Source organism: Eucyclogobius newberryi, unplaced genomic scaffold (assembly GCF_026437365.1).
Source record: "Eucyclogobius newberryi isolate DKJ021-1_F unplaced genomic scaffold, fEucNew1.0.hap1 SCAF_6, whole genome shotgun sequence".
NCBI lineage: Eukaryota > Metazoa > Chordata > Actinopteri > Gobiiformes > Gobiidae > Eucyclogobius > Eucyclogobius newberryi.
In genome coordinates, this window is record NW_027316278.1 from 39,830,772 (window position 1) to 39,852,998 (window position 22,227).

General features: G+C 49.8%; 1 protein-coding gene across 1 annotated transcript; it reads right to left on the reverse strand.

Moving 5' to 3' along the window:
* Positions 1 to 1,458: 1,458 nt before the first annotated feature.
* rhbdd3 (rhomboid domain containing 3) lies at positions 1,459 to 21,977 on the reverse strand. Its single transcript, XM_072432725.1, has 6 exons — positions 21,663 to 21,977; positions 17,843 to 18,093; positions 15,749 to 15,881; positions 15,078 to 15,204; positions 9,765 to 10,163; positions 1,459 to 1,708 (listed from the first exon to the last, which is right to left on the reverse strand). The coding sequence occupies exons 1-6, from the start codon at positions 21,805 to 21,807 to the stop codon at positions 1,477 to 1,479; spliced, it is 1,287 nt and encodes a 428-aa protein (XP_072288826.1). The 5' UTR covers positions 21,808 to 21,977; the 3' UTR covers positions 1,459 to 1,476.
* Positions 21,978 to 22,227: the final 250 nt, after the last annotated feature.

Sequence of the window (22,227 nt, forward strand, 5' to 3'; positions counted from 1 at the left end):
AGAAAATGGATGGATGGATCCACTTGCAAACTGTTCACCGCCTTTTCTTTTTCTTTGTCTCACTCCTGAGGACCTGTGGACCCAGATGTCCCTCCCCTGGTGAAGTGGTCCCTGCCCTGTGTGGACGGTCCCTCATCTGCCTGAAGAGTGGCTCCAGCTCCAGTCTCCCTCGTGTCCGTCTGTGAGAGTCGGATCTCTCCTTCTCTGGAACTCCTCCAGGTTTCTACGCTTTTTCCCAAAGAGGTTTTTTTTTGTATTTTTTCCTGGCCGAAAAGGAGAGTCTAAGGACGGAAGACCCTGGGACATCGTCCCTCGCCACCACAGACATTGTCTGACTCCATCGCCACCACAGACATTGTTGATTGGGCCCTCAGAGGCGACTGTTATTGTGATTTTGGGCCTTACAAAAATAAATTGAATTGAAATGATGTCATTGTGTTTGTGTTCAGTCACATTAGTGTGGACACAGTCATGTTCATACTTCTGTGTTTTTACCTGTGGCTCCTGATCTGTCCAGGTTTGTAGAGGATGTTTTCCTCACAGAGCATCATCACACAAGTTAGTTGTCTTGTTGTTAGCTCCACTTTCAGCACAGCTCTAACATCCACAAAAACGTCTCCTTTCTTTCTTCCACGTGTTTCCTAAAGCCACACGTCTTTTCCTCGCTCAGACTTCTGCTCAACAGTGTGTAAAGTGCGCAATGCGCGTCCTTACTCCTCAGCACTTCTCCCTCGGCAGTACACACAGCAGTGCAGCAGAGCCGCGCGGGGGAGGGACGGCCACCGGCGGCATTGTGGGACTTGTAGTTTTAGTGATAAAAACGGTCACATAACTACGGTTCTATGAATCGATTGAAAAAAATATACATATATATTAAATATAAATTCGAAGTGTTTGTCGGGCCGGATTAAAACATCTGGCGGGCCGGATGTGGCCTTGTATATTACACATGTGCTCTGGAGCCTCTGGTCCTCTGGAGCCTCTGGAGCCTCTGGTCCTCTGGTCCTCTGGAGCCTCTGGTCCTCTGGAGCCTCTGGAGCCTCTGGTCCTCTGGAGCCTCTGGTCCTCTGGAGCCTCTGGAGCCTCTGGAGCCTCTGGAGCCTCTGGAGCCTCTGGAGACTCTGGTCCTCTGGTCCTCTGGTCCTCTGGAGCCTCTGGAGCCTCTGGTCCTCTGGAGCCTCAGCATGGAGAGACACACTCAATAATAATGTGTGGAAGAGCTCCTGGTCCTGGTTTCAGAGCCAGTACAAACACTGCACACTTTTCAAAACGTCAATATTGGGCCCCTAAATAATGCAAATGAACCCAAACATGCCATTTAACCCTACAGTTGAGCACCATCTGCTGGCAGCTCGGGGAGAGGCAAAACATCACGGGCAAAGCCAACAAAAAGTGTGTTTTACATTCAGTCAGTAAAGACAAATAAAAAGGCCTTTTGAACCTTTATTTTCAGTTGTCTAGGAGATTGACACAGTTCTAAGTTCCTGTGAGTTCTGCAGGTGTTTGTGCCTGTCCTGCTCCAGTGTCCCTGTTTATCTGTGTGGAGGGGGCCCTGGGGTCTTGGCTCCGCTTGGCTCCCACTACCACCGCCTCTGACCCAATGCTGTCGTCGATGAGCAGGGACACAGCGCCCTCTAGTTGTTTGGAGGCAGCCAGTGCCACCACAGCCTTGTCTGTGGAGAAGCCCATCCTCTCCAGCTGCTGCAGCCTGAGGAACAAACACACACTGCTTTTAACAAACACACATTCATTTAGTCACAAAACTTTCTAATTTCCTCTATACAAGAACAATCACCAGATTTACACTCAGGTTCAGAAGAAGACAGGTCCCATCAGATGCTCCTACTCTAGTCTGACACAAGAGGGCGCAATCATAGAGCAGGACTTAAAGGTCCCATAACATGCAAAATCGACTTTTCAGAGCTTTTAACCTTCTTACATTGCTATTTGTGCTTCATATATGTCCAGAGTGTTTTTTAGATTGATTCCCGCAGTGTTTAGCTATAGTACAGACTATCTCCTTTCCTCCAATCTGCAAACTGACGGGCGGTGGGGCAAGACCGCGTCATAAGGGCAAGCACGCGTCACCATCCCCCCTCACGCTCCCCCCTCTCCACCCACCGCCCGCCTGCCGCCTCCCGCCCCTTTCCCCCCGGCTCCGCACTGCTGTCTCCCTACAAGCCCCGGAGTTTTTCTGCTTCGATTTACGAGGAAACACGGCTCAAAGAGGCCCAAAACTTCATTAATGATATCGCACTCTTTACTATTATCACAATGGTGAAGGTTTATGTGGCAGTTGATGCAGCAACCGGGAAAATAAACGGAGAGAAGTTCTATCCGATACCAAAAAACCAGGAAATAAGAGCGCGATAGACTATAATTATATATATATATATATATATATATATATATATATATATATATATATATATATATATATCTGTTCTGCGCACGCTGTAGAATAAACACCAGATTTATTTAGTCTCAAAGTAGTGTTGATCTGAAGTTCTATCGTTTCTCACTCATTCGCACGGAGCGGCGGAGCAGACAGCTGTGGGGCTACGTCACGGGTGGGCGGGGCACACACGCTCTGAGACTATGTCACGGGTTGGGCGGGGGAGCCAGATGGCTCTTCTCAAGGGTGGGGGCGAATATCAAACCAAGCCGTTTGCATGTCCGGGTTGGTGAGGGGGTCCAAGGTCTGGGTGATATTTCTTAACTATTATGTTAAGGGTGTTGCACAACAGCTCCACCAACTTCTCGCCTACTTACCTACACCGCTGCTGACCTTCACCTCCTCAACCATAACCACCGTCTCCCAGCTGCTGCTGCCTCTGCAGCTAGCTCAGCTGGGATCCTTCGCCGGCCCCGCTACATCCACCGGGGCTCTGGTCACTCCCATAACCAACACTCCAACGACGGCTCACCTATCCCCTCACTCTGGACTAGTTTTCGCCCCCCCGTCACCCCCACCTGCCGCACTGCCAACCTCAGCAACCTCCGCCCCCCCACCCCTGCGCCCCCATCCATCTCCCTTGCACTGCTGAACTGCCGCTCCCTCTCCAACAAATCACCTGTTATATCTGAACTGCTACTGGACAATAACATTGATCTGCTTCTCCTCTGTGAAACATGGCAACAGCCCCTGGACTTCTATGCTCTCAACCAAGCCACTCCCTCCAACTACACTTACACTGCCAAATCCCGCCTCTCCGGGCGTGGGGGAGGTCTTGCTGTTATTCATAAAAAATCTACATCCATCACTGAACTGAACCTCAACCTTCCATCCATCTCATCATTTGAATACCTCGCCTTCTCCCTCCCCAACTCTATCACCGCTATCCTGATCTATCGTCCCCCAAAGCCCCACCCCTCTTTCCTCACTGAAATGTCTGAACTCCTCACCATCGCATCCTCTCTCTCTGCCCGCCTCCTACTCACTGGTGACTTCAACATCCACATTGACTGCCCCAACGCCCCACTGACATCCGACTTCCTCTCTCTCCTGGACTGCTTCCATCTCACCCAACATATTGACTTCCCCACCCATACCAAAGGCCACACTCTGGACTTAGTCTGTTCCTCTCTCCTACCCATATCTAAGCCCCACCCCCTCCCCTTCCCACTCTCTGATCATCTCTGCATCCTTTTCTCCGCCCCCCTACCCTCGCCCCACAACCCCAAAAAACGCACCATCACCTACCGCAATATCAAGTCAGTCAACCCCCTCACGCTCTCCCAGCTCATATCCTCTGCTTTCCCCCCTGACTCCCCCCCCTCTTCCCCCGACGACTATGCTGTCATGCTCAACACCACCCTCTCCAACTCCCTTGACTCCCTAGCCCCCTGGAAAACCTCCTCCGTCTCATACATCAACCCCGCCCCCTGGTACACCCCTGAACTCCGCACCATGAAGCAGACTGGCCGCCAACTCGAATGACTCCTCAAAAGAACCCGCCTCACCGTCCACGCCGAAGCTTTCAAATTACACATCTCCTCCTACCGTGACGCTCTCCAAGCCGCCAAATCTGCCCACCTCTCCACCCTCATCAACAGCTCCCACCGGAGCCCTCGCACCCTGTTCTCCACCGTCAACAAGCTGCTCCAGCCACCGGACATCACTCCACCCTCCTCCCCTGACCTTTGCAACTCTTTCTTCCTTGCCTTCAATGACAAAATTTCCAAAATCAACAGCTCCATGACTGCCGTCTCCATTAACTCCATCACCACCCCCACCCCTGCCCCCCCTCCTCTCCCTGACCACCCACCCTTCCCTCCCCTCACCACCTTCTCCTCTGTTAACTCCTCTCATCATAGACCTAATCACCGCTTCCAAAACCACCACCTGCTCTCTCGACCCCCTCCCAACGACTCTAACCAAGGCTTGCCTCCCTGCTCTCATCCCCCATCTCACCACCCTCTTCAACCAGTCTTTATCCCTCGGCCATGTTCCTTCCATCTACAAACTGGCCTCCATCACCCCCATCCTCAAAAAACCCACCCTAGACTCCACCAACCTCTCCAACTACCGCCCCATCTCCAACCTGCCGTTCCTCTCAAAAACGCTGGAACGCATCGTCGCCGCCCAACTTCACACCCACCTCCAGTCAAACAACCTCTATGAACCCCTCCAATCTGGCTTCCGCCCACTTCACAGCACTGAAACAGCCCTGGTCAAAGTACTCAACGATCTCCTCACCTCTGCAGACTCCGGGGCCCTCAACATCCTGTTACTACTAGACCTCAGCGCAGCCTTTGACACTATAAACCATTCCATCCTCCTACAAAGGCTGCGCCAACTGGGTGTTGAGGGCTCTGCACTTGACTGGCTCACATCCTACCTCACCAACAGGCAAGAGTTCATTTCCCTCTCCGGTCACTCATCCACCCTCTCCCCAGTAACGCAGGGGGTCCCCCAGGGCTCAGTCCTCGGCCCCCTCCTCTTCATCTGCTACATCTTACCCCTTGGTCACATCCTCCGCCAACTCAACCTGGACTTTCACTGCCACGCTGACGACACCCAGATATACCTCACCACCAAATCCACCCAAAACCCTCCCCTCACCCACATCCAAACCTGCATCTCTACAATAAAATCATGGCTCACTCTCAACTTCCTCAAACTGAACAGTGACAAAACAGAGCTCCTCCTCATTGGCACCAAATCCACTCTCAATAAAACTGGTCCCTTTTCACTCAGCATCGACACCTCGACCATCACTCCCTCTACCCTGGTACGCAATCTCGGTGTCATCATGGACCCCACCCTCTCCTTCACTCCCCATGTCAGCCACATCGTCAAGACCTCATACTTCCACCTCCGCCGCATCGCCAAAATCCGACACTGCCTCACCCTCCCCGCTGCTGAATCCCTCATCCATGCCTTCATCTCCTCCCGCCTTGACTACTGCCTCCTCACTGGCATCTCCTCCCATTCCCTCCACAGACTCCAAATGGTCCAAAACTCCGCTGCCCGCCTCCTCACCCACACCCGCCTCCTCACCCACACCCGGTCCCGTGATCACATCACTCCCGTTCTCCGCTCTCTCCATTGGCTCCCCATCAAGCAGCGCATAAACTTTAAAATACTCCTCCTCACCTTCAAAGCTCTTCACCACCTTGCCCCCCCCTACATGTCTGACCTCCTCATCCCCCACCGCCCCACCCGAGCTCTCCGATCCTCCTCCTCTCTCACCCTGACTGCACCAACATCCCGACTCAAAACTTTTGGCGACAGAGCATTCTCCCGAACAGCACCCCGACTCTGGAACTCCCTCCCCCAACCTGTCCGCCACTCTCCCTCACTCACAACATTCAAATCCCGCCTAAAAACATACCTCTTCACCCAAGCCTATGACCTCCCCTACCCCTAGCCTCCTCTACCCCATTGCCTACTCTTCTACCCCCTGTTACATCCCCATCTTTTTCTCTCTACTTCTTCTGTCTTGTTCATTTTATCTGTATATTAATGTGTATTGTACGTGTTGTCCCCCCCTGTCTGTAAATACCCCCCCCCCCTTTTTTTATATATGTTCAGCGTCTTTGGGTCACTGAAAAGCGCTACATAAATAAAAAATATTATTATTATTATTATTATCAATTATACACTTAGGATAGACTATGAAACGTGAAAAAAGCATGTTATGGCACCTTTAAGTCAAACTGTTTTAGACTAGAGCAGAGCAAATGAATCATATTGTCAGCATGATGTTCAAACTGCTCTACTTATTGTTCAGCTGCTGAAAACGGTTGTTCGAGGTGTTGTTTTACTTCAGATGGCCCAGGACAGAGCAGCTCCAGCACTTTCGTATTGCACTAATGTCAGAACCATGGTCTGTCTTGGTCAAAGGTGGAGGACAGATTGCAGGCGAGTCTTTGTATTCAGGCGTCACGTCATGGTGTTTGTTTAATGATACACTTTATTCAGTGCATGACCTGCCAAGTTCAATTATATTCAATTTATTTTTGTAATGCCCAAAATCACAACAGCGGTTGCTTCAGGCAACATTTAAAACTAGGCCGTGGCTGCAGAGCCGCAGCAGTTTCAGGAGCCGCGGCACAAAATAACATGGCAGTTTCGGCCGCGGCTCTGTAGACACTCCCTTAAAATTAACTCTTTTAAAAAGAAAATTAAACTATTAACCAGTGGTGGGCCGTCAGGACCAGTAAGGCCTTCTCTGCTAGCCTAAACAGAATCAGAATATAATTTAAAAATATATATATATTTTCCCACACATATTTATCAAATTATTCCCCTGAGTAAGAGTTTTACTCTTCATTTCATGGCGTTCCTCTTGTTGCACTGCTTCTGCCCCAGGTTCAGATTTGGAGGCTGGTCTTTATGTTAGATATTTCATCCAATCATATTCAGTCCATGGATCTAAAATCTGACCTCTGACCTTCAGACTCAACAGAGCTGGTGCTTGTAGCTTATAGTAAATGGAAATGAAAATGATGTGTCAACCAGTCAGCTTCAGAGATGGCTCTTGTACGTCTGCAGCTGTTACACAGGAGCAGCAGGTGCATCACGGCCACGTCTTTTGATTGGATCACCAATATTGAGAAGCAGGTCTTATAGCGATGGCTATGCGAAACCTCAGAAGGAAGAAACTGGATTTGACAGACACATTAACCCGTGTATTACTAAGATGTTTTTCAACCCACAACGGGCGGAATGAGGAAAATATATCAATTTGGTCGAGGATATAATTATAACGTCTTTCTCAAGACAAACTTTTCAAGAAAAGTTAGACATTGTAAGGAGAGGTCGTCCGACGCCGACGCTGCAAAGCCTGTTACAGGCGGACACCGCGCTGTACAGCAAGAGACATAGTCCCTCCAGCGTGTCCTGGGTCTTCCACAGGCTATTCCCGGTGGGACATGCCCGGAATACCTGCCCAGGGAGAAGCCCAGGAGGCTCCGGAACAGATGCCTGAGCCACCTCAACTGGAGGAGCAACGGCTCTACTTTGAGCTCCTCAACCCTATCTCTAAGGGAGCGCCCAGCCACCCGGCGGAGGAAAACTTATTTCGACCGCTTGTATCCGCGATCTTGTTCTTTCGGTCACTACCCAAAGCTCATGACCATAGGTGAGGTCAGAACGTAGAGTGACCGGTAAATCAAGAGCTTTGATCTTTCGACTCAGCTCCTTCTTCACCAAAACAGTCGATGCAGCGACTGCATCACTGCAGCTGCTGCACCGATCCAACTGTCAATCTCACGCTCCATCCTTCACTCACTCGTGAACAAGACCCCGAGATACTTGAACTCCTCCAGTTGGGACAAGGACACCCCACCCACCTGGAGAGGGCAAGGACGTGCTTTCAGAGTCAGATTTACAAATGCGAATGAACCCAAAAGAGCACCTTAAACATGATTTAATTGACAACAGACAATGAGTTATTCTATACATCTCATTTCAGCATTCTTTTCAAAAACATGTGACACATATTTTATAGAAGGTCAAAAATAATTCCAATTGAGCCTATTTCAAGCCAGAATAAATAAAAGTTTCTGCTCTATTGCCTAGTCTTTTGCTAGCTATTTTTACTTTATTTTATTTTATTCTATTATCATTATTTTATTATTATTATCTTATTTTTATCTTTATCTTTTTATTTTTTATTTATCTATTTTATTTTATTTCCCAAGAGTTCCCAAGAGTTCTATTAAGAGTGTTTTTTTTGTTGAAACTTCCTATAATCTGTCCTTTCCTCCTGTTCTACTGCGTTGTAACAACAAAATTTGTTCAACTCACACCTCCAGGAGAGCTTGTCCCAGATCCCGGGGGAGGCTGGGGACATTGAGTCCGAGTGGACCATGTTCTCGACCTCCATTGTCAATGCGACTGCTCGGAGCTGTGGTCGCAAAGTCACCAATACCATTTCCAGCCTAGGGTGCCACGTGCGCTGATGGACACCCTTGTGCTTGAACATGGTGTTTATTCTGGACATTCTGTGGTTAGCACAAAAGTCCAATAACTGAACACCGCTCGGGTTCAGATCGGGGAAGCCGTTCTTCCCGATCACCCCTCCCCAGGTGTCACTGTCATTGCCCACGTGGGCGTAGAAGTCCCCCAGTAGAACAATGGAGTCCCTGTTGGTGCACTGTCTAGTACCCCTCCCAGGGACTCCAAGAAGGCCGGGTACTCTGCACTGCTGTTCAGCCCGTAGGCCGCCACAACAGTGAGAGACCTGTCCCCCACCCGAAGGCAAAGGGACGCGACCCTCTCGTCCACCGGGGTGAACTCCCAACACGTGGCAGCTGAGCTGAGGGGCTATAAGCCCGCCCACACCAGCCCCGCCCACACCAGCCCCGCCTCTCCCCGCGGGCAACACCAGAGAAGTGGAGCGTCCAGCCCCTCTCGAGGAGATGGTTCCAGAGCCCAAACTGTGCTGGAGGTGAGGCCGACTATATCTAGTCAATTCCGCTCAACCTCCCGCACAAGCTCAGGCTCCTCCCCCCAGTGAGGGGACATTCCATGTCCCCAGAGTTAGTTTCTGTCTCCGGAGATCTGGTCATCGAGGCCCCTGCCGTCGACCTCCGCCCAGATAACTCTGCATCTGCCCCTTACTTCCTGCAGGTGGTGGGTCCACGGTAGGATGGCCTCACGTCACTCGTTTGAGCACCCACCCCAGGCCTGGCTCCAGGATGGGGCCCCGGTAACGCCAATCCAGGCAACGTAACTGGCCTTGGTTTCTCTCTATTCATAAAGAGTTTCTGAACCGCTCCAGGTCTGACCCGTCACCAGGGGCTTGAAGCCCCGACAACACAGCTCCTGGGATCATTCGGGCGCTCAAACCCCTCCAACACGTTAAGGTGTCGGTTCAATTAAGTAACTAAGCCTGAATCATGCATAATAAACTAAATGTATATTATGATGAAGTTTTTGTTCATAATTTGTGAAGGCAAATTAAGATGTAGTGATTATAAAGTGGAACCAGTCCGTTTGTCTCCATGAGTCCGTCCCAGTTTGTCCTAAGGCTCAGACTTGTGTTTCCACTGTCAACAAACTTTTGATGACTTTGTATTAGAAATGGGATTGGACTTCATGTCATGGTCACATGGGTGTTGTATGAGCTTTGTCAACGAGAAGACTGGACTGTCATTTGTGTCTTTGTACCCATTTCTCCATAAGGAGACAAAAAAGGCTCTTCTCTAATATAAATCTTTACATCTGTATCTATATCTACAGTTTTAAAGATGCGCACACACACACAGGATGTCACCAAACATTTTGGACCATGCTTAATGAGTTTAACCACCTGAGTGATGACACAGAGGACTTGGGCAGCTCCACTTTATTCTCGGGTGTGTGCAGAGTGTCCCGTAGAAAGGACAGGACCCCCGACGTGACACCAGGGCTGCGTGAAGACCCCAGGACCTCTGCTTCGGCTCCAGGATGAGGAAAACTGACTGAGGAGTCCTGGAGAGATGCCAGGATCCCGGCCCGGAGCATCTGGTCCTCCAACAGCTCTGCTTCAGTCGCACGATGAAAACTGTCCCACACAAGACCCGCCCCGGACTGTAAGTGGTCTGTGCTCCAGCCTGGACCCGCCCCGGACTGTAAGTGGTCTGTCCCAGGACTGGTTCCAGGAGAGTGGTGGTAGGAGGGAACAGAGGGCCCTGGTTCTTTGTGCAGTGCCTCAGAATGTGAACTGTATCTAAAAAGAAAAGACAATGTGACCTCATCTTCATCTCAAAATTCCTGTGAGTGAAAACTATACATGATTCATTCTAATAAATGTATTGTTTAAATGCTAAATAGTGTGTGCGTGTGCGTGCGCGTCGCCCAGACTAAACCAAGGCTAAACCAGGTACAAACCCTGAGTGGCTGAGCACACATCTCTGCTTCTAAACTTGTGATCCTTAAACGAATGTGGAGTTATGGAGCATGTCTTCAACATGAGCCTGAAGCTGAGGGTGGTACCACAGGTCTGAAGACCTCCTGTCTGGTACATGTGCCTAAGACACCGCGCCCCAAAGACCTCAACAGCTTCAGGCCGGTGGCTCTCACGTCCCACCTGAAGACTGCTGAAGCTGGTCCTGGACCACCTCCGCTCCACCGTGGGTTCAGCCATGGACCCGCTGCAGTTTGCATATCGGCCTGGCATCGGAGTGGAGGACGCCGTCATCTCCTGCTGCACCGCTCTCTCTCTCACTTGGAGAAGCCTGGCAGCTCTGTGAGGATCCTGTTCTTCCAGCGCCTTCAACACCATCAGCTCCTGAGGTCCTGGACTACCTCACAGACCGACCCCAGTTTGTGAGAGCCCGGGACTGTGTCTGACACTCGGACCTGCAGTGTGGGGGACCTGCAGTGTGGGGGACCTGCAGTGTGGGGGACCTGCAGTGTGGGGGACCTGCAGTGTGGGGGACCCAGTGTGACTGATCCACCCTCGCTGTGTGAAGGAGACGTTTCACAGTCTTTCCTTCTGCTGCTGTCAGACTTTATAACAAATACAGTCATACCCATGTGCAATATTCTCCGTCTATATAACGGCAGTAAATAAGAGTGTTAGTTTTGTTACTATTATTATTTTTTTACTTTTTATTAAGAGTATAATAGAGAGAGCTTTTCTATTAAGAGTGTTTTTTTTTTCTTTCTATAAGTTATCTGTTCTTTTACTTCTGTATCTACTTTGTGTTGCAACACTGGAATTGATCCGGTTTCTTAGAGGGGTTCCTCTCTGAGCTGAGCACATGAGTCTGCTCAGTCCAGTCTGGTCCAGACCGCGCAGTAAGAGGCTGACGCTGGACGTGGAGGTGTCCAGCAAAGAGCTTTAAGAGCCGAGTGTGTAACGGCGCTGCTCTGTTCACATGAGTGGGAGACAAAATAACCACATCAAATGTGACTGTATTCATTCTTCTATAACTTATCATGTATGTGATGTATGTCCATGAAGATTGTTGTATTATGATGATCTGGTCCATGTGGGGCAGTAACACGACTGCAGTGCACTATTCAAGTTTAGTAGTTATGATTCTGGCCTTTCACAGATGCACCAGACCACGCCCTCAAGGTTCTGCACTCATGCACCTCATATTTTGGCATGATCACACCTCTAGTTTAGAATTCCGCACCGTCATCAATTGCACCGACATGATACGTGACCCCACGTTAACGCTTAGACGGGGGCAAAATAAAAAAATAAATAAAACCTGTGTGAGGTGGAGTGTGTCACCTGTTTGAGGTGGAGTGAGTCACCTGTGTGAGGTGGAGTGAGTCACCTGTGTGAGGTGGAGTGAGTCACCTGTGTGAGGTGGAGTGTGTCACCTGTTTGAGGTGGAGTGAGTCACCTGTGTGAGGTGGAGTGAGTCACCTGTGTGAGGTGGAGTGTGTCACCTGTGTGAGGTGGAGTGTGTCACCTGTGTGAGGTGGTGTGTGTCACCTGTGTGAGGTGGTGTGTGTCACCTGTGTGAGGTGGAGTGTGTCACCTGTGTGAGGTGGAGTGAGTCACCTGTGTGAGGTGGTGTGTGTCACCTGTGTGAGGTGGTGTGTGTGTCACCTGTGTGAGGTGGAGTGAGTCACCTGTGTGAGGTGGAGTGTGTGTCACCTGTGTGAGGTGGAGTGTGTCACCTGTGTGAGGTGGAGTGAGTCACCTGTGTGAGGTGGAGTGTGTCACCTGTGTGAGGTGGTGTGTGTCACCTGTGTGAGGTGGTGTGTGTCACCTGTGTGAGGTGGAGTGTGTGTCACCTGTGTGAGGTGGAGTGTGTGTCACCTGTGTGAGGTGGAGTGAGTCACCTGTGTGAGGTGGAGTGTGTCACCTGTGTGAGGTGGAGTGTGTCACCTGTGTGAGGTGGTGTGTGTCACCTGTGTGAGGTGGTGTGTGTCACCTGTGTGAGGTGGTGTGTGTCACCTGTGTGAGGTGGAGTGAGTCACCTGTGTGAGGTGGAGTGTGTCACCTGTGTGAGGTGGTGTGTGTGTCACCTGTGTGAGGTGGAGTGAGTCACCTGTGTGAGGTGGAGTGAGTGTCACCTGTGTGAGGTGGAGTGTGTGTCACCTGTGTGAGGTGGAGTGTGTCACCTGTGTGAGGTGGAGTGAGTCACCTGTGTGAGGTGGAGTGTGTCACCTGTGTGAGGTGGTGTGTGTCACCTGTGTGAGGTGGAGTGAGTCACCTGTGTGAGGTGGTGTGTGTCACCTGTGTGAGGTGGTGTGTGTCACCTGTGTGAGGTGGTGTGTGTCACCTGTGTGAGGTGGAGTGAGTCACCTGTGTGAGGTGGTGTGTGTCACCTGTGTGAGGTGGTGTGTGTCACCTGTGTGAGGTGGAGTGTGTGTCACCTGTGTGAGGTGGAGTGAGTCACCTGTGTGAGGTGGTGTGTGTCACCTGTGTGAGGTGGTGTGTGTCACCTGTGTGAGGTGGAGTGTGTGTCACCTGTGTGAGGTGGAGTGAGTCACCTGTGTGAGGTGGTGTGTGTCACCTGTGTGAGGTGGAGTGTGTCACCTGTGTGAGGTGGAGTGTGTCACCTGTGTGAGGTGGAGTGTGTGTCACCTGTGTGAGGTGGAGTGAGTCACCTGTGTGAGGTGGAGTGAGTCACCTGTGTGAGGTGGAGTGAGTCACCTGTGTGAGGTGGAGTGTGTCACCTGTGTGAGATGGAGTGTGTCTGTGTGAGGTGGAGTGTGTCACCTGTGTGAGGTGGAGTGTCACCTGTGTGAGGTGGAGTGAGTCACCTGTGTGAGGTGGAGTGTGTGTCACCTGTGTGAGGTGGAGTGTGTGTCACCTGTGTGAGGTGGAGTGTGTGTCACCTGTGTGAGGTGGAGTGTGTGTCACCTGTGTAAGGTGGAGTGAGTCACCTGTGTGAGGTGGAGTGTGTCACCTGTGTGAGGTGGAGTGAGTCACCTGTGTGAGGTGGAGTGTGTCACCTGTGTGAGGTGGAGTGAGTCACCTGTGTGAGGAGGAGTGTGTCACCTGTGTGAGGTGGAGTGTGTGTCACCTGTGTGAGGTGGAGTGAGTCACCTGTGTGAGGAGGAGTGTGTCACCTGTGTGAGGTGGAGTGTGTGTCACCTGTGTGAGGTGGAGTGAGTCACCTGTGTGAGGTGGAGTGAGTCACCTGTGTGAGGTGGAGTGTGTGTCACCTGTGTGAGGTGGAGTGAGTCACCTGTGTGAGGTGGAGTGAGTCACCTGTGTGAGGTGGAGTGTGTGTCACCTGTGTGAGGTGGAGTGTGTGTCACCTGTGTGAGGTGGAGTGAGTCACCTGTGTGAGGTGGAGTGTGTCACCTGTGTGAGGTGGAGTGAGTCACCTGTGTGAGGTGGAGTGTGTCACCTGTGTGAGGTGGAGTGAGTCACCTGTGTGAGGTGGAGTGTGTGTCACCTGTGTGAGGTGGAGTGAGTCACCTGTGTGAGGTGGAGTGAGTCACCTGGGTGAGGTGGAGTGTGTGTCACCTGTGTGAGGTGGAGTGTGTGTCACCTGTGTGAGGTGGAGTGAGTCACCTGTGTGAGGTGGAGTGTGTCACCTGTGTGAGGTGGAGTGAGTCACCTGTGTGAGGTGGTGTGTGTCACCTGTGTGAGGTGGTGTGTGTCACCTGTGTGAGGTGGAGTGTGTGTCACCTGTGTGAGGTGGAGTGTGTGTCACCTGTGTGAGGTGGAGTGTGTGTCACCTGTGTGAGGTGGAGTGAGTCACCTGTGTGAGGTGGTGTGTGTCACCTGTGTGAGGTGGTGTGTGTCACCTGTGTGAGGTGGAGTGTGTGTCACCTGTGTGAGGTGGAGTGAGTCACCTGTGTGAGGTGGTGTGTGTCACCTGTGTGAGGTGGAGTGTGTCACCTGTGTGAGGTGGAGTGTGTCACCTGTGTGAGGTGGAGTGTGTGTCACCTGTGTGAGGTGGAGTGAGTCACATGTGTGAGGTGGAGTGAGTCACCTGTGTGAGGTGGAGTGAGTCACCTGTGTGAGGTGGAGTGTGTGTCACCTGTGTGAGGTGGAGTGTGTGTCACCTGTGTGAGGTGGAGTGAGTCACCTGTGTGAGGTGGAGTGAGTCACCTGTGTGAGGTGGAGTGAGTCACCTGTGTGAGGTGGAGTGTGTGTCACCTGTGTGAGGTGGAGTGTGTGTCACCTGTGTGAGGTGGAGTGAGTCACCTGTGTGAGGTGGAGTGTGTCACCTGTGTGAGGTGGAGTGAGTCACCTGTGTGAGGTGGAGTGTGTCACCTGTGTGAGGTGGAGTGAGTCACCTGTGTGAGGTGGAGTGAGTCACCTGTGTGAGGTGGAGTGAGTCACCTGTGTGAGGTGGAGTGTGTCACCTGTGTGAGGTGGAGTGTGTCACCTGTGTGAGGTGGAGTGTGTCACCTGTGTGAGGTGGAGTGAGTCACCTGTGTGAGGTGGAGTGAGTCACCTGTGTGAGGTGGAGTGAGTCACCTGTGTGAGGTGGAGTGAGTCACCTGTGTGAGGTGGAGTGTGTGTCACCTGTGTGAGGTGGAGTGTGTGTCACCTGTGTGAGGTGGAGTGTGTCACCTGTGTGAGGTGGAGTGTGTCACCTGTGTGAGGTGGAGTGAGTCACCTGTGTGAGGTGGAGTGTGTCACCTGTGTGAGGTGGAGTGAGTCACCTGTGTGAGGTGGAGTGAGTCACCTGTGTGAGGTGGAGTGAGTCACCTGTGTGAGGTGGAGTGTGTGGGGAGCTGGAGTCTGGAGGAGGAGGAGACGTAGGCCCACTCTGGGATGTAGAGCACGAGGCTGAAGAGCTCCAGCCTCTGTAACGTCCCGATGAAGGACGCACTATCTGGGACTGGGCTTAAGGACCACCAACATGCACATCTACTACTACTTACTGTCTCATGGGTTGGTTTTACTATTACTTTCCCACAAACTGTGTAGAAGACATCCATTTCGGCCCGGTTACAGGCCTAATATTGACACCACAATAGCATTCCATTCTATTTAAAGATATATTACATATTTTACCACAAAGTAGACGTGATTTGTGAAGCTGAAATACATATTTGAAGCTGGAAAATAGTATTTTGTTGCCGGAAAATGTACATTAGCCAATCAGGGACAAGCAAGTTCTGCCCGTATCAAAACAAACATAAGGTAAAGTAATGTACTGTTGTAAAACTATTGGAGAAGTGTGTATTCTGCGTTTTGTCCATCCTTTGTAACTGACATTTCTACCTCAGAAATTCAAATCTGTTGCTTATTTTTTGTTCTAAAGACTTGACACCATTAGAATTTTGATTGGATGTTAGTTAAAAATGTAAATGTACATCAGTTGCCTTTGAACATTTGGATGACAGAGCGTTGCAGGTCTATCACACGTAGGATACAGCTGTGTCCGAGGCAGATGGCGCAGAAGTGCAGGAGAGCGGGCGTCCCGGGCAGCAGCAGCAGAGCCAGCAGCAGGGCCATCCAGGGCAGGAGCCAGAGCGGGACGCCTCTGAGCAGCCTCCTGCCTCGCACCTGCCAACAGCACCACAAGTCTCAGCACTTTTCACTGGGATCTCTCAAAAAACAAAACTGGAAACTACAAAACTGTCCAATCTGCACCAAAAGAGGTTTGATTATTCCACTGAACCCACTTGTGTCCTTAGATCCCTGAAATGAGACGATGCATTTTCCTCCTACAGAGATATAAAGACCTTAAAGACCTTAAAGACCTACACAACAAACTTTACAATCTAAGACTCGACAAGAGTTGGACGGATCGTACAGACGGACTAATTCTAAGCCTGATTTATTAAAGTTTTACTCCAAAAAATGAAGCAAAACTAGATATTTTTAATGCACATTTTCAGTACAATTTTATTGACTCAAACACTTAAACCCGGCTCTGTCCATTGTTCAGATGCGTATGCCCCAAACATTTTTTCACACAAATAAAATAGATTTGACGTGACACTGTAGAAAGTCACCTGCATGATTCCATGGAAATAAAAAGTGCAAACTTTGGAACATGCTCCATGGAGACAGAGCTGTGTCATACTGTGGAATATTAGTACATTTAAAAAAAATATGCTTTTACATTAGTACACTTTTAGGCTAAAATGTTACACAATGGGGCTTTAAGATAGTTTATGTTTGACTTGCACTGTGCTGCCTTAAAAGACACACTGCTTTTACTGAACCGGCAGCCAATCACAGCCCACGGCGAGAGCAGTGCCGACAGCTTTGACATCTTTAAGCTGCAGAGTACATGAAGCATTGACCGGCCACGCCCTAATACAGGAACGTGGGACAGAATAGTGATCATTATATACTCTATACTTTATTGAAGACAGTTGAATCAAGTGCTATGAAACCTTTTTCATTTCAATCGTCTTCAATTTCCCCAAACCAACATTTACCAGCTCTAGCATTCTCTTGCTTTTTGGGAACTCCCCGTCATGGTTTAATATGTATTTTCGGGGCGTTTGAAGTGTCCGTTGTCGCCCCCTGCTGTCTCTGGGAGGAAAAGCAGCCGTGCACATCTGCCCACATCGACCTGAAGACGACTCAGCTGAAAAACCCTGGCTCTCTTTTAAGTTTGGCAAAGTAAAATGTTTGTGAATGCGAGCACAACGTCTCATGATGATAAAGACAGAAAGAAAAGAAGATTCAGGTGAAATGTAAAACAGTGCAAACAAATACACAGAGACACAGGACAGGCTATTATCAGGAGGCTCCGCCCAGTGGGCAGGTCTCAGACTAGAGCCGCAGATTGAGAATTACATTTGGATGAAAGTCGTGTCCAGCTCTATCTTTTTTCTACAATACTTTACAATGACAAAATGTGATAAAATGTAAATATATGATTATATTTCTGTGATGTATTTTATCTGCATAATAGTGATGTATTATCTGCATCATTAGTCTGAGAGAAAAACGGCATGTGTGACAAACTGCATTTGTGAAGGTGTCGTAAAGATGGGCCAAAGGATGTTTACCCTAGGGGGGTGACACCCCAGGGGAGAATGGGTAAAACATTCACCAAGGCTTTATCTCTAGGAAAAATACCAACTGTTGTAAAAGACAAGTGCCTTGATGTGAAGCTGACCAATGAGAAATGTGACCCGCCTATTCAAGAATGTCTAATAAAACCAACCTGCATGAGAAAAAACGGTGTGAGACGCAGGAGGGTCACCAGGCTGCTTACAACAGCCTGGCTGACGCAGCCCGGCGTTTTCTCCCATGCATGCCATTCAAAAGTCTGATATTTCTGTGTCGTTTCATATTCTAAGTTGAATTGTGTTCTCTGTGTGTTAAGGAATAGCATTGGTGTATGTCTCATTCCCTGACACAAATAATGAATGAAACAAGTGAGAATGAAGCCTAATACAGCTCCAGCATGTTCTGATGAGGAAACAATGTAAAGTGGTAAAAGTGGTAAAAGGTCAGATTTGCACTACATGTCCTCTAACCTGAGGTCAGTGGGCGGACCTCACCTGTGTGCACTGAGCGGTGAACAGGGCCAGCTGCACCGCCGAGTATCCACACACCCGGCTGGCCTCGCCCACGCCCACCCACAGCACCAGGGTGTAGGCACAGGGCAGAGCGGCCCAGGACAGGGCCGACAGCCAGAGGAAGGCCGCGGTGCCCCAGCGCCGCTCCTGACATGGCCCCACCAGCAGGAGGCAGCATAAGTTGACCAGCAGGGAGGGGGCGTCGTCATGGCTCACGGCGTAGAAGAACACGTCTGCACAGGGAAAAGTTATATTTATCATTAGGCCGCAGTTATTTTATTACTTGGTTTACGGATTTTTAATGAAATAATGAACAGGCGGACGAAATAAATAAAATAAGAAAAATAATTTCCATTTCAAACGTTTTTTTCTCCCGGGTTTGCCTAAATCGGACCGTGGGAGGAGAGGGGGGGGGTGGCGCGCAGGTGAGTGTAACAGTAGATTTAGCGTGTTTTGCATTGGTAGAACTGACACTTCCAAGTGTGCAGCCTTAGCAGTGTTCTCGCTGGGCTGAGGTTTGAGCGTGTGTGTGCCGTGTGTGTGTGTGCCGTGTGTGTGTGTGCCGTGTGTGTGCGCGCCCCGTGCGCGTGCCCCGTGCTGTGTGTGCGTCGTGTGTGCGCGCGTATGTGGCCATTTGTGTGTGCGCCGTGCAAGCGAGCGCCTACGCGCCGTGATCTTAATACCTGGCAGTATCTTTTGAGCCCCTCAGCGAGAACTCTGCTTAGTTACAGCAAAACGCGCTGGAGAAAATGTGGTAAACGGGTTTAAAATGTATATTTACTATATAAAGGCTCGCAGCAGACAAGGAAACAGGCGCACATGTCTTCTCATGCTCTCCACACCTGGAGAGGGCAAGACACCTTTTTCCGGTCGAGAACCATGGCCTCGGATTTGGAGCTGATTCTCATCCCAGACGCTTCAAACTCGGCTCAAACCGTCCCAGTGCAGCTGCAGGTCCGGGTTTGATGGAGCCATCAGGACAACATCGTCTGCAAACAGCAGAGATGAGATCCTGTGGTCCCCAAACCAGACACCCTCTGACCCCTGACCACACCCTCTGACCCCTGACCACACCCTCTGACCCCTGACTGCGCCTAGAAATTCTGTCCATGAAAACTATGAACAGCACCGGTGACAAAGCGCAGCCCTGAGGAGTCCAACATGCACTGGGAACAGGTTTGACTTTCTGCCGGAAATGAACACAGCTCCTGCTCCGGTCATACAGGGCCCCTCAGACCAGACCCGCGGCCCTAAGATCCACGGTGGTCATTAGTTCATTAGTTTGATGGCATTTGGGCTCTTTCGCGGCATCTCGGCTCGTTCACGTCACCTACACGCGCTGATTGGTCTAGACGGTCACCGCTCTGACCAATCAGCACACGAGCTGAGCTAGAGCTGGGCTAGAGCGTAGCCGAAGCTACAGCTTAAAATGCGTTTTAAAGACAACTGAAGGATCTTAAAATTAGAAAAAGTCAATGAAAATTGCTGCTATATCCGACATTTCAGCTGTAGGCCCCTGTCAGCTGTAGGTCCCTGTCAGCTGTAGGTCCCTGTCAGCTGTAGGTCCCTGTCAGCTGTATGCCCCTGTCAGCTGTATGCCCCTGTCAGCTCTAGGTCCCTGTCAGCTCTAGGTCCCTGTCAGCTCTAGGTCCCTGTCAGCTCTAGGTCCCTGTCAGCTGAACACGAGCAGTTTTTTGTTACATTGCGCTCTAGGGGGAAAAAGCTTTCTTGGCCACATGATTTCTTTGGCTGCAGTACCAATGGAGTGGCCACTGGGGGTGTCTGCATCATGCTGCTGGCCACACCCTATCCAGATATTATAATAGATCCATGTTGCTGACACAGAAAAACATGGCTGCTGCCTCACTTCCTATACAAAAAAGTACGGTGCGGAAAAACATGCGCCCTCTAGAGGACGGAGTTACACAAATAGTCCTGTACTATCCATTATCTAAAGAAATCTGTTATAATTAACTCCTGTGAAAATGGAGGATTGAACGTTCTCGCTTTTACAACACTAAATAATACATTTAAAACAAACTGTATCAAATCCTATCTAAAAAACCCTACCTTGGAACACATTTCCTGACTGACGCACACAGTGACTGACACACACACCGCCTGTGACTGACGCACGCCACCTGTGACTGACGCACACCGCCTGTGACTGACGCACACACCGCCTGTGACTGACGCACACCGCGCCTGTGACTGACGCACACACACCGTCTGTGACTGACACACACAGTCTGTGACTGACACACACACCGTCTGTGACTACACCGCCTGTGACTGACACACACACTGTCTGTGACTGACACACACACCATCTGTGACTGACACACACACTGTCTGTGACTGACACACACACCATCTGTGACTGACACACACACTGTCTGTGACTGACACACACAGTCTGTGACTGACTCACACACCGCCTGTGACTGACACACACACTGTCTGTGACTGACACACACACCATCTGTGACTGACACACACACTGTCTGTGACTGACACACACGCTGTCTGTGACTGACTCACACACCGCCTGTGACTGACTCACACACCGCCTGTGACTGACTCACACACCGCCTGTGACTGACGCACACACCGTCTGTGACTGACGCACACACCGTCTGTGACTGACACACACCATCTGTGACTGACACACACACTGTCTGTGACTGACACACACGCTGTCTGTGACTGACTCACACACCGCCTGTGACTGACACACACACCATCTGTGACTGACACACACACCGTCTGTGACTGACTCACACACCGCCTGTGACTGACGCACACACCGTCTGTGACTGACACACACCATCTGTGACTGACACACACACCGTCTGTGACTGACACACACCATCTGTGACTGACACACACCATCTGTGACTGACACACACCATCTGTGACTGACACACACACCGTCTGTGACTGACACACACCATCTGTGACTGACACACACACTGTCTGTGACTGACTCACACACCGCCTGTGACTGACTCACACACCGCCTGTGACTGACTCACACACCGCCTGTGACTGACTCACACACCGCCTGTGACTGACTCACACACCGCCTGTGACTGACGCACACACCGTCTGTGACTGACACACACCATCTGTGACTGACACACACCATCTGTGACTGACACACACACCGTCTGTGACTGACACACACCATCTGTGACTGACACACACACCGTCTGTGACTGACACACACCATCTGTGACTGACACACACCATCTGTGACTGACACACACACTGTCTGTGACTGACACACACACTGTCTGTGACTGTGACGCGGCTGTTTTCTACTGGAGACACTTTGTCCCAGACGTTATAATGAACTTTAAATGTTTTTTTTTAAATAACCAGAAGATGAAAATGTTTCTTTCAAATTAATTCATAGAATTAACCCCAATAATCAATTTATGCTTAAGATACATTAAAACAATTGACCCTAACTGCACTTTTTGTAAAATATTCCCTGAAACGATTATAAAAACCTTTTGGAAAGACTGATTACAATTTATAATACTTCACATGGATTCCAACTTTAGATGAAAATGTGAACATATAATTTTGAGTTTTGATGATACAAATGTGGACTATAATAAGAACATTTATTTCATTTTTATATTTGGCCAATCCAACATTCATAAAAGTACATTTTCATCAGTAAGATTCATGTAAACATACTTGTATGTCTCTAAATATGTTGACGTATGAAATGTAATTGTGCTATAGTCAGACCACTTTTATGAACATAGGACCGGGACACATCTTGTCTTACCCCTGACCCTCGGAAGGGCCCCATCAGGTCCCAGGCTCAGACTTGCTTGGATCCCAGCCGCGTGCACTGAGAGCAGGAGCCCCGCTAACAGCGCTGCACCCGAGCACACACCGGCCCCACGTGACCCGAACCAGCCAGATATCATCACTTTGTGTTAACTCTATGTTTCCTAAGATCATTATTAATAAATGAGAAAAGTCTAGAGAAAACCTCTAATCCAGTAAATCCAGTGTCGTGACTTTTAGAAGAAGAATAAAGGTAGAAGTAATATGTAATTCCATGGGCGGTTTGTTTTGCTCCTGTGCACAGCTGCTTCCGTGTTAAGCTCCGCCCAATACGGAAAAGAACGCTAGAGAATCTTCGGTTCTGTTCTGTTGCCGTGACGACCGCAGCGGCCATTTTGTAATTGTAAGATTTGCACATTTCTATTTGAACACAATTTTAAAACGGGGCCAAGAAAATATTTATACGGGACATCAATATGATCAAATTCATATTCAACAGAATATAAATAACTAGCAATTAATAAATACAAACCTTAAATCAATCAGATAAACAACAGGGG

Excerpts from the sequence above, each read along its gene's own strand:
- rhbdd3 (XM_072432725.1), bottom strand. The coding sequence starts at position 21,807 with ATGATATCTGGCTGGTTCGGGTCACGTGGGGCCGGTGTGTGCTCGGGT. Across the intron at positions 15,882-17,842 it reads TCACCGCTCAGTGCACACAG|GTGCGAGGCAGGAGGCTGCT; the intron begins GTGAGGTCCGCC and ends TGCTGTTGGCAG. Across the intron at positions 15,205-15,748 it reads CATCTGCCTCGGACACAGCT|ATAGTGCGTCCTTCATCGGG; the intron begins GTATCCTACGTG and ends GCCCAGTCCCAG.